This window comes from Bidens hawaiensis, unplaced genomic scaffold (assembly GCF_021521415.1).
Source record: "Bidens hawaiensis isolate Kalapana, Puna unplaced genomic scaffold, B.hawaiensis_p1.1 tig00025021_1, whole genome shotgun sequence".
In the NCBI taxonomy this organism is placed as follows: Eukaryota; Viridiplantae; Streptophyta; class Magnoliopsida; order Asterales; family Asteraceae; genus Bidens; species Bidens hawaiensis.
The window spans coordinates 245,184-257,222 of NW_027493982.1; the positions used below are offsets into that span (position 1 = coordinate 245,184).

General features: G+C 35.3%; 3 protein-coding genes across 3 annotated transcripts; 1 reads left to right on the plus strand and 2 right to left on the minus strand.

Annotated features, from left to right (window-relative positions):
- The first annotated feature begins 769 nt into the window (after nucleotides 1-769).
- On the plus strand, nucleotides 770-3,931 carry LOC143570724 (MLP-like protein 43). Its single transcript, XM_077056303.1, has 3 exons — nucleotides 770-1,143; nucleotides 3,258-3,265; nucleotides 3,602-3,931. The coding sequence occupies exons 1-3, from the start codon at nucleotides 957-959 to the stop codon at nucleotides 3,863-3,865; spliced, it is 459 nt and encodes a 152-aa protein (XP_076912418.1). The 5' UTR covers nucleotides 770-956; the 3' UTR covers nucleotides 3,866-3,931.
- A 3,880-nt stretch (nucleotides 3,932-7,811) lies between these two features.
- Nucleotides 7,812-8,554, minus strand: LOC143570719 (kirola-like). The gene is made up of 2 exons (XM_077056300.1): nucleotides 8,265-8,554; nucleotides 7,812-8,190 (listed from the first exon to the last, which is right to left on the minus strand). Exons 1-2 carry the CDS (start codon nucleotides 8,449-8,451, stop codon nucleotides 7,889-7,891), a joined length of 489 nt encoding a protein of 162 aa, XP_076912415.1. The 5' UTR covers nucleotides 8,452-8,554; the 3' UTR covers nucleotides 7,812-7,888.
- Nucleotides 8,555-10,218: 1,664 nt separating this feature from the next.
- Nucleotides 10,219-10,884, minus strand: LOC143570710 (kirola-like). The gene is made up of 2 exons (XM_077056293.1): nucleotides 10,599-10,884; nucleotides 10,219-10,520 (listed from the first exon to the last, which is right to left on the minus strand). The coding sequence occupies exons 1-2, from the start codon at nucleotides 10,783-10,785 to the stop codon at nucleotides 10,249-10,251; spliced, it is 459 nt and encodes a 152-aa protein (XP_076912408.1). The 5' UTR covers nucleotides 10,786-10,884; the 3' UTR covers nucleotides 10,219-10,248.
- Between the last annotated feature and the right edge of the window lie 1,155 nt (nucleotides 10,885-12,039).

Here is a 12,039-nt window from a genome sequence, read left to right on the forward strand (position 1 = left end):
TGAATGAGCATCTACATTACTACATGAAACCATGAACCTTACCCTTGCATGTCCCCCTTCCCCTCTTAACTAAGATTATCACGACTAGGGGTTGTGAATTTATGACACATCCTGAAAGCCGGACAAGAAATTTGCGGGTTTGTATCTAGTATAAATGGTTTAGGACAATTTCAATTTCGGGTTGAACTTTTTAGTTACAGGGATTGGGTTCGAGTCGACTCATTTAACCCATTTATTTTTTATTTTATTTTTGCTAAAAATTGTTTTATGTAATAAATTAAACTAGTTGGGTATCTTATGCCAAAATTTAACAAAAAAAGGAAATTGATATAAGAATTTATAATTAAAATATAATTTTTTTTATATAAATTAGATTTTTGTGTGTGTGTAAAAATGTAAATTTAAGTATTAATATAAGAAAAAATAAAAAATAAAAACTTTCTAGTCAAACGTGTTGTGTTTGGGTCAACTCGTGAATATGCTGGTTATGTTCAGGTTCATGTGCCTTGCATGATTTCGGGTTTATGTTGGATTGGGCCGCAAACATGACCCGTTTAACATCCCCACTATTCAAGACTTCATTAGTTGACATCTAAAGGCCAAATTATGTCCAAAATTTTGAACATATAGGTTGCTATTTTGTTATCTTTATCATGTGCAGGTGGGTTAGACCGGATCCAATGGTTCCTAGTTCCTACATATATATATACAAATCAATGTCAGTTTTAGAATAAAAATTTAATTAAAAAAAAGGGTGTAGGGTGAATCTATCATGGTGCCCTTGTTACAATGTTTTCTCCACAAGTAAAAGAATTAATTAATATTTCTTAGCTCATGGTGTCTGGTAGGCAAAATTTTCTATATAAACCCTCTATGTCTGCCCATAATTTCCATAAACTCATAACCACTATCTTGGAAAAAAAGTTGTAATTAACATTTGTGAGAACATTTAAGAAATGGCTCTATCAGGCAAGATAACCGGTTACGTTGAGATCAGTAAGAGCGGCGATATCTTCCATGATCTCTTTAGGCACAAACCACACGAGATGGCTGCAATTGTCCCTGATAAGATTCATGACTGTGAGTTACATGAGGGTGAGAGAGGTGCCGTTGGATCAGTCGTTTCTTGGCACTACACTCATGGTACGTTACATACGTATCACATGGCTTGTTTTTTTGTTTTTTTTCCGGAATCTTGTGTCACATATTGATTAATGATAGTGTTTTGCATTTCTACATGTTAAAAGAGGGAAAGAAGATGTAACATCCTACTTTCGGTTATATTAATAAAATAAAGTTCGTTTATTTTATAGCGGGTCGTTATCGGTTTAGTTGAATAGAATACGAGATGGACTTGTGTTGGGTAAATGGATATGGGTTATGGACTTGGGTTATGGAGGAATGAAGGAAAGACCATGGGCTTAAGCCCATGATCAAAAATATATATACCCTTAATCCTCCATTTAATTCATTTACACATATCCCTTACACCATCCAAAACACACACTTAAGATTCTCTCTCTAGTTTCTCTCTCACTCTAGCCAAAATATAGAAGAAGAAACGGATCCCGACCCAAGGTATGATAGTATTTTGTTGTAGGAGCTTAAATCCGTTAGATATAATCATGAAACAACGAGCCGACACCGTTAAACCTTTTAAGTCACGAGATCCGGGTGGAATCGGGTATAAACCGAACCTATGATGAGCTTAGGGGTCACCCTAGCTCAGATCTGGATCGAACGGGACGAAAAACGGTGAAAAACGAGTTAAAACTCGTTTTTCCGACGTGTTCGCGGTTTTCCGGCGGCTTTCCGGCAAAGGCGGCGCCGGAATAGTGGTACGAGGTTAAGGGGAATGTCAGGGAATGTTCTGACATTCCTGACCTAACCCTAGTTCGCTATGGGGACTTAACGAACTGAGGGTGATTCGCTATGGGGACTTAACGAACTGAGGGTGATTCGTTAGTCGATTCGCATAAGGGGGCACAGCGAACTAGCCCTAGTTCGCCTATGATTCGTCTCTGATTCGTTAAGGGAAAAGGGTAACGAATTACCCTTGATTCGTTATGACCAGTTCGTTAAAGGAGATAACGAATTAGAAGGTCCAATTCGCTACTTGGACTGGTTCGCTACATGGACTGATTCGCTAAGAGTCCAGTTCGTTAAAAGTCCAATTCGTGTAAGTAAGCAGTTCGTTAAAGGTTCCAATTCGTTACAAGAACCAGTTCGTCATGGCAAGTCAGTTCGTTAAGGATAAGTAACGAACTAGAAGTTTAACAGAATGACAGAATGGTCCCTGGACTTAGAAAAGAATGATTTAATTATAAATAAGCCATTGAACTTTTAAGTAGCATATTATTCAATGATTCAAAATGCTAATGGAAAATGTGTTAAGACAGTTAATGAAAATAAAATTTTTCCAAGCTGACCTGGCAGCTTAACCCCAGCCAGGGGCTCTGCCCCTTGGACCCCGCTAGGGGCTGCCGCCCCTAGAACCCCGCTGCCAGGGCGCTGCCCCCGGACCCTCGTTCGTTGAGGGTAATAATTAAACTAGAAAGACGATATGTGTAGTGATAGTTATTGATACGTATAATTATTATACAGTTAGTCGCGCACGGCTAAAGAAGGGGATAACCGTAAACGGTGAACGCAACCGCCTTGAGGTGAGTTTCTCGCCCCACTTCCTTGTTATGTTTTCGGGGCTGTGTGCATACTCGATGTGATAGTGAATACACTTATCTTAAGTGATAAGTGTATGCCTTGTATGATTTACGTATGATGATTGCTTGACGGTGCGTGAACGATTTTCGGATATTGCATGAACCGTCAGGTGGTAGTTAAGACATGATTGATAAGTATGATGAGAGATATGATGTATGTATGAATATATGATGTATGCATAATGTATGTATGTTATGATGATGGTACGTGAACGCTCTTCGGAGATTACACGTATTGTCAAGGAAAGCATGTATGAACAGGTATGGTGCAGTTACACGAAACAAAGGGACCAGACCCTTATAATATCTGTGATGTTAGGGACCAGAGCCTTATAATATCTGTGATGTTAGGGACCAGACCCTTATAATATCTGTGATGTTAGGGACCAGACCCTTATAATATCTGTGAGGTTATAGGGCGAAAGGTTCTTTAAAACGTATGATTATGTATATATAGAAAGTATGAAAGTAAGAATGAAAGTATATGCACTTATGTGTGTATGAAAGAAAGTTAAGAGGTTAAGTATGAAATGTAAGAAGGTATTGTATGATTATGTGATTAACTAGAACTCACTCAGCGTAGCTGACTTTTAGTATGCACGCAGGTGAGTAGAATGAGACAGGTAGCTTGAGGAGGACACATGGCAGAGTTGGACGAAGCTGGCATCTGAAGATTTTGCTATGACGTTTTATTTTAAAAGACTATGTTTTGTTTTTAAATGACCATAAATGCTCGATAAGACCAGAATTATGGTTATGGAATGTAATGGTTTGAATGTTTTTAATGTTCCGCGAATGTTTTAATTAACTCTGATATTTAGAACTGCGTTTATGAGTAAATCCAACACGAAAGTAGGGCTACCGGTAACGGGGCCTTACAGAAGAAAACATCAAAACAGATAATAGAATTAGTTAACGAGGAAAACCAGATGGTTGTGTTCAAGGTAATTGGTGGAGATATCGTGGACGAGCTATACAAGAGTTTCAGAACCATATTGCAAATTGAACCAAAGGGTGATGGGAAGGTGGCTTCATGGACCTTTGAGTTTGAGAGGCCGGACACAAGTGTACCCTATCCAACTTCTCTTATGGATTACGTTTGCAATCTTGTTAAGGATTTGGATGCTCATAACAATGCTAAATAGTTCAAATCAAAGATGAAAATGGATTTAGGGAACCAAAGTTATGCATGCATGATGTGTGTTTTAATATCCTATAAGATGTGTGTTTTAGTCTTCCTATGGTAAGAATAAAGTTAAATAAGGCATATATACATGCTGCTTGTGTGTGTGTGCATGCATGCTCTAGAAATGGCTTATAATGTTATTTGTTTTGATATCATGCATGGATCTTTTTCATCATGAGATATATGTTTTGACCAATGTCGTTCTCCCCGGCCAAATGATAGATTTCTTGTTTATTTACCTTGGATCTTGATCTGTCTATGGAAGAAACTAAGAACAAGATGCTGGAGTGCCTAGCATCTTGTTATTTCTGCTCAAATTTGTTTGAAAGGGATTATATATATAGTTGTTAAAAAAAGTAGGAATAGTAATAAAATATAAAACGTCGATGGAAGAGGTTAAAGAAGTGTCGGCCGCCACCTCTTGCAAAAAGGAATTAACCAGAGATGGTAAGAGCAAACGTAATGGGGCGTTTTTCCCATGACATGGCCTTTGAAGAGCAAACACCACTAAGATGATTCAACAAATAGAGCGTTGCCCATGGAAGGCAAAAATTGGAGACCATTAATGTCTTGACTAAATACTAAACCTAGGGGTGCGTTGGAAATTTTTGATTTAAGGAAAGAAAAAAAATGTGTAATTGTTTTTCAAAATTTTGGTTTAAAGGAAATTTTGATTCAGGTTATGCAATCAATTCGACAGTTCTGAGTCAATTTACTCACTTGTGTACTTTAATCGAGTTTGGGTTTGGTGGCTACAGACAGTGGTTCGAAGTTAGGGGGCTTGTAGGCTGTCCATGTGAAGGTTATCACGCCAGTGTTTAATTATTATAATGGTATCAATTATACAAATTCCAAACTAATCTAGCTACCACATAAATAATGCGTTGCAAAACTTATTTGGTGGAGAAGATTCAACTTTCGGAGTGTTAGATGAATATTAGGCCATGATGATGATCTTGATTAAGAGTCTAATTGCCCTTCAACTTTGATGGATAGAGTTATGGTGTTAAAGAATTTTGTATTCACGTTGTCGCATGAATAAGAAACTATCGTATCAGAATAATCTTTTAACCACTATATTTACATTTTGGGGCTACACACATTTAGTCCATATAAACGGTATAAAAGGTCATATAAATATTTGTAACAAGATTCAATCATTTCGCGGTTCTCAGACGATTACGCACTTGTGTACTTTAGTCGAGTCGAGTTTGGGTTTGCTGGCTACAAACGGTGGTTCAAAGATAGGGGGGCTTGTCGCTATGAAGGTTATCATGAAAGTGGTTTAATTATTATAATGGGATATGGAACATGCATGGTCCCGTGGAGTCAAATCAATTAAGAGATGCTAACGCACTTGTATAGATGGTTGAGATACAACGCCAATAATTTTCCCAATATTAATGCAGCTACTATTAATTAAAAACTTGTAACAATTATTATTAAAGAATTTGTAACAGGTATTCTATGATATAAGAATGGTTCTTTGTATTATATAGAGTGGTTGTACGTAGATGAAAGAGAAATATTGCTGTTAATGAATACATTTATAAAAAAAACATTGTTCACCCTGTTAAAAGTGTTGTGTGTATAGTAGTGAGAAAAACTAATGATAAATACAAAAATGGTATTTCACATGGCAAATGAGGGATGACCCGGCCTTTGGCCTGGGTTCGAATCTCGATGCCGCCTGGATTTTACCGTTTGTTTCCAGACTCGTTCTGGTTAACTCGACTGTCATGCCTTCGGGCGGGTTGGGGCTGTCGGGTTTTACCAGGAACGCCCAAGCCAAACTCGGATGCCAGCGTGGATCCGGCTAAGACAACATAGTCTGACCTGAGTGGGGTGGTGGGGCTCTTCTCGTAGGAGTTGTGATTATCCTTAACTGAGAAAGTCACCGTTCCAAAAAAAACTAGTGATTTTTAGTATGATAATAGAGATGAAGATAGAGAAGCTATTAAGTAGCAGCATATCTCTATAATTACACTAAAAAACACTATTTTTTCTTTTCTTTTCATTTAAATAATACTTTTATAATTAAATTTTCATCCACTCACAACAAAATAAAATGTCGGTTTATTTACAATAGCTCATAAGATCACGATGAGTTTAGAACACGTGCTCCTAAACCTGTTTTTTTAATTGATTTTTAAAGTTGATAATTATTGATGCAAATTGATATCCATGCCCATAAATCGTATAAACCATACATATCCTTTTCCCTACTAACTAAAAAGGCAGTATCTATCTCTATCATCCTTAAATGTCTTTTTTTTTTCTTTTCTTTTTTCTAATAGTTGTGATACGTGTCTATGGTAGCCATCATGAAGAACTAGAGAATCAACCACGTTTATTATTATTATTATTATTATTATTATTATTATTATTATTATTATTATTAATCTGTTATATTTGTTTTTAATCATTGTTAATGGTTAGTTTATTATGTTAGTGCCATGTTCTCCTAATTAGTTGTATCTACACGTTTAGTATTTTGCATCTTTGTATACATGTTCAAGGGCTTTATCATTGAGTAATGAATGAATAGAAGAAAATTGGATCAAATGTCTTGTTTGCTCTCGTCTATGTTCTTTGGAGTTTAACCTGCTCAAAGGGTCACTATCAAATGGGAGATTACTCGTCTCAAATCGGCTTACTATCACAATGTTGATGGCCAATGATCCTCATCCCAACTCCCAAGTGGTCAAGGCACATAGCACTCAATGATTTAATTTTAAATGGGAGGTCTTGTATTCAAGTCTCACCTTAGACAAAACAGGGTTTCAGGTTGGGTAATAGTGTTTTCTCACCTATGTGGGTCTCTTGCTGAGGGTGGTCTTCAGGTCGAGACTGATGGGGTGGACCGACGTACAAATTTCCCTTTGTGAACATGTAAAACTAGTGGTCTGTCAATGATTCACATTGCTGTAAAGAAAAGGCAGTTATTGTCGGTGACTCAAACAACGGTGTAATCTACTGGTAGTGGCGGATATAAATTTTTTTTGTATGGGGAGATCAATACGGATTGACTAAAAGCAGGTCAAACAAAAAATGATAATAAAATACCATAGTTGATTAAATATTAAAATAAAATTAAAAATACATCGATTACAGTTATCCGCTACATTCTTTCATATTGTAGGTAAAAATTTGGCATCTTCTTTGCTTCATGTGAAGACATGATGTAAAATCACTAAACGATCAAGTCACCAACGCAAATGTAAATTAGCAATTAAATCTGTATTAAGTATTAACAATAATATATGTATTAATATTAAGTTATAAAGAGTTCAAGATTTCATGAGCCTCGTTTGTAATTCATCTATGTAAAAAGAACGAAAAGAATGAAGAGAAAAAGAGATGGGATTTAAAAATGAAGAAAATGTTTTTTTAATTTTATCTCGATGGATTTTGAGTTAAAGCTGATTTATCCATGCTAGCTTAACCGTGACGCGCTATGTTGTGTTCTTAGACCCGATTATCTAATCATAATAGTGTATCTAGTTGGATGTTGTCGCCCTATTGTTAATTTGTGTAGTGTTTCTGTATAAGAAAACTTGCATATTTTACATGATGAAACCAAACAATAAACAGACTATGCCATAACTATATTCAAATGTATCAGTGAAAGTCGAACAAGATTATATTAACTAAGATTATATGGACTAGGGAATGTGAATTTATGACACACTTTGAAAGCCCGACAAGAAATTCGCGGGTTTGTGTTTAGAATAGATGGGTTTCATCAATATTCTCATTGAAATCTATATCAGAGTTTCATCAAACATGTAGTTGATTGCCCCTCTTTAACTATTTATTTGCATTACAACAATCACAAAGATCCATGCATTACTTTAAACGAAACATATTACCTATCAAATATGAAATATCACAACATACACACACAAGAAGGCATATCCGCCTCTAACTTTATTCTGCTTACTACCATCTTTGCTTTATTCTTTTAACCTAAAAACACACTTCAACCCACTCCATTTTTATCTTTGATACTATAACTATTTAGTTCGGTTATGGGTATCAAGACTTTAATAATATTGCAAAGGTAGTCCATGAAAGAAGTTGGATATGGTACACTTGTGTCTGGCCTCTCAAACTCAAAGGTCCATGTAGCCAACTGCCCATCACCCTTTGGTTCAACATGAAATATGATTGTGAAGCTCTTGTATAGCTCATCAAGCTCCCCTCCAATTACCTTGAACACAATCATGTGGTTTTCCTCGTTCACCGACTCAATTATCTCTTTCATAAATTTCCTCTTTCCATCTATTTATGTGCATAAAACATCATTAATCAGTATGTTACACAAGACACCTTAATAAACAAGTCGTGCTACGTACCATGAGTGTAGTGCCAAGTGATGACAGATCCAACGGCCCCTCTTTCACCCTCATGTAGCTCACAGTCATGAACCTTATCAGGGACGATTGCAACCAAATCGTGCGGCTTGTGCCTAATAAGATCATGGAAGACATCACCGCTCTTACTGATCTCTACATAACCGATTAATTTTCCAGATAGAGCCATTTCTTAATTAGTTATTGTCACAAATGCCTGCAAACAAGTGTTTACCAAGATAGATGGTGAGTTCTTGGAACATGTAGGAATGCATGCGTAGATGAGTTTATATAGAAAACTTTGGCAATCACACACGTTCCTAAACCTGTTTTTTTTTTATTGATTTCAAGGTTAATTATCGATGCAAATTAATATCCATACCTATAAATCGTATAAACCATATCTTAATCATAAATATATATAAACGAAACCTTTAAAAAGATTCCTGGTTGTGTCCTACATTCTCTTAAGTCACCAGCTTGTTTATTTGTAAATAGAAGTTTCTCATGCATTTGACCTAAAAATCACGGGTATGAGTCTCACCCATAAACAGATTATAGCATATCATTAAATTAAAAATTAATCTCACCAAATATTTGATATTAAAATCCTATAAAATAAGGATATACTAAAAATTAATATTCGTCTTTAAAAAAAAAGATATTTATTATAATTAAGAAACATTTTATAGTAAAATAAATAAGCGGGCCATAAGTCTTATCAAATCTAGATAGCTTTTAAATTGGACTATAACATCTCATTTATTTGTGAACACTTTCATCATCAAATCCTAAGTATATTATTAACTTTCTCACAATAAATTAAATTATAATCCAAAAAATATAAATAATATAAACGAATAATGTAAAACAACCCCGTAATACAGAGAGAGTAAAAGCTAGTGTGTGTGTATATATATAGGGTAAGGATCCTAAGAGAACTCTTTGGAACTTGAGAACTTTGAGAACTATTTTGAGCCACAAAAGAAACCTCTAAAAAATTATATAAAAAAATTATAGACCGTAATGAGAACCATTTTGAGCTACAAAAGAAACCTCTAAAAAAATATTTAAAAATTAAAAAAAATTATCGGTGGATTTAATACGCCCCATAAGATGGAGGATGCGTCAGAGACTCCAATCTTGGACCGTAATGAGAGAAATGGCGTATAGGACAGCTGTTTACTGAGCACGTCAACAAGTTGATCTTTGGAATTAATGTGACGAACCTTCAATTTGCCATCAACAACCTTTTCACGTACAAAGTGGTAATCCAAGGCAACATGCTTCATGCGATAATGATAAACCGGGTTTGCACACATGAGTACGTTGCGTATACATGGTGGAACAACACATGTTAAAAGCAGATTTTCTATACACATGCTTATTCAGCGGCAGCTGGTGCTTTGTACTCTGATTCGGTGGAGAACCGTGAAACTGATTTCTGTCTAGCAGATTTCCACAAAATGATGTTAAAACTAGGTACAAAAATGTAAGTACAACCGACACAATGTTGATACCCGTCCCCAATCTGAATCCGAGAAGCTAGACTGTAAGTTCCATTGGTGTGATTTCTTGTTTAAAAAATCGTGATACAAAGTCCCTTTGAGATAACGTAGCAAGCGCTTAAGAGCAGGATTAGTATCGATGGATTTAATACGTTTAAAACTAATTTTGCTCGAGTATCATCGTTGATCTAAACCATCTATAAATAATAAATTATGCAAAAACATCTCAAGATTCTATAAATAAACAACAAATTAAGATTAATTTGGAGAGAAAGACAATACCGATGGATACATATATATATCTCAAGCTCCCAATTACGTCCATGCAAATATGCATTGGTATAGAAACAAATAACTTAACAAACCATTATTTTTACATAAGACACACAAAGTCAAACACACAAGCAGGCATATCTGCTTATTTTTATTCTTATAATAGGAGATTAAATTACTTCAGTTCCCTCCATTTTTCATTAGGCTTATTTAGTGGTGTTGTGGGCATCCAAATCCTTAATGACATTGCAACAAACGTCCATCAAAGAAGTTGGATACGGTACACTTGTGTCTCGCTTCTCAAACTCAAAGGTCAATACCGCGACCTGTCCTTCACCCATTGGTTCAACATGAAATATGACTTTGAAGCTCTTGTATAGCTCATCCACAAGCTCCCCTCCAATTACCTTGAACACAACCGTGTGGTTTTCCTCATTCACTGACTCAATTATCTCTTTCGTAAATTTCTTCTTTCCATCTGTTTCCATGCATAAAAACATCATTAATCAATATGTTACACAAGATACTTGAAGAATTACGGTTATGTGATACGTACCATGAGTGTAATGCCAAGTGAAGATTGATCCAACAGCCCCTCTCTCACCCTCATGCAGCTCACAGTCATGAACCTTATCAGGGGATATTGCAACCAACTCGTGCGGTTTGTGTCTAATGAAATCATGGAAGACGTCACCGCCCTTACTGATTTCTACGTAACCAATTAACTTTCCAGAAAGAGCCATTTCTTAATTATTCTTATACAAATGCTTGCAAACAAGTTTCTACCAAGATAGATGGTGAGTTTATGAAAATGTAGGAACTCATAGATGGGTATATATAGATAATTTTGGCTACAACATATGTGCCTAAGGAAAGCATAAATAATAACAAATAAATAAATAAATAAATTAAATTAAAAACATTTACTAGTGCGGTATGATGGATTCACCCTACACCTTTTTCTTTGTTGTTTTTAAAGTTGATAATTGTGGATATCATATCAAATGTCAGGGCAATTAGAGACTCATACCTCTAGACTCACGATTATTTTCCTACGCAGTTACTTTTTCTTTTTTTTTTTTTACTTTTCGGGGCTAGATTTATTAATGGTTTTACAAGTCATTTGTTTTAAATTCAGCCTCACTACAAATTGTTTTCGCAAACCCAAACTTTGGGCCATTGCATTTGAAACGCGTTTTAACATTATAGATGGTGACATCAAGCACAATATGAAGTTACAGGCAAAAGTTTGGTTATTCGAGTCAATCAAAAAATGTTTATTTTATTATTATTATTGGTTTGTATGTTTTTATTTTTCCGTTATATCATGCGATTTACTTCATGTTTGAATGTGGTTATCAAGAACATTAGGAACATTAGCTCAAAACAACTTAACTTCCATAATCAGTGGGGATTCATGAAGGTGCACTGTTATTAAATGTTTCAATTTCACAGAGTCGTATAAAAAATTTCGGGGCGGTTCGATAGTTTGGGCAAAGCTCACTACAAAATAACAAATTAAAAAGCTAACAAACTATCAAATTACAAAATTGTTCAAATAACTAATTTGAAATGATTGAATGTCAGATTTTGAGTTAAACTGAATATGTTGAATTAGACTCAAGTTTAACAGACAATGACAAGGGATTTCCATTATTTGCACACATAGAATTTGCACACAAGATCGGACTAAGTTCCTTCACATAATAATGTTTTACCACCGATTTACTTTGTTATTATAAACTAAAATTTAACAAATAAGTTGGCAATTAACGACATGAAGAACAATTAAGAAATGAATATAAAGTTATCTTCACAGTAGCAAGGTCAGAGGAAGGAACAAAAGTGGTCGGCCGGAAAAGCAACAACGTTGGTCTACTGGTTGTGGTGTGTCGTTGTGGAGTTTGGAGAGAAGCACAGAGTGGCGTTTGTGTTTGTATAATTGTTTTATGAAACCCTAAATTGCTAAAAGGCTACATTAGAAAAAAAAAGTTCTA

Coding starts and splice junctions, on each gene's coding strand:
- LOC143570724 (XM_077056303.1), top strand. CDS start 957: ATGGCTCTATCAGGCAAGATAACCGGTTACGTTGAGATCAGTAAGAGC.
- LOC143570719 (XM_077056300.1), bottom strand. CDS start 8,451: ATGGCTCTATCTGGAAAATTAATCGGTTATGTAGAGATCAGTAAGAGC. Junction 8,191..8,264: donor CACTTGGCACTACACTCATG/GTACGTAGCACG, acceptor GCACATAAATAG/ATGGAAAGAGGAAATTTATG.
- LOC143570710 (XM_077056293.1), bottom strand. CDS start 10,785: ATGGCTCTTTCTGGAAAGTTAATTGGTTACGTAGAAATCAGTAAGGGC. Junction 10,521..10,598: donor CACTTGGCATTACACTCATG/GTACGTATCACA, acceptor GCATGGAAACAG/ATGGAAAGAAGAAATTTACG.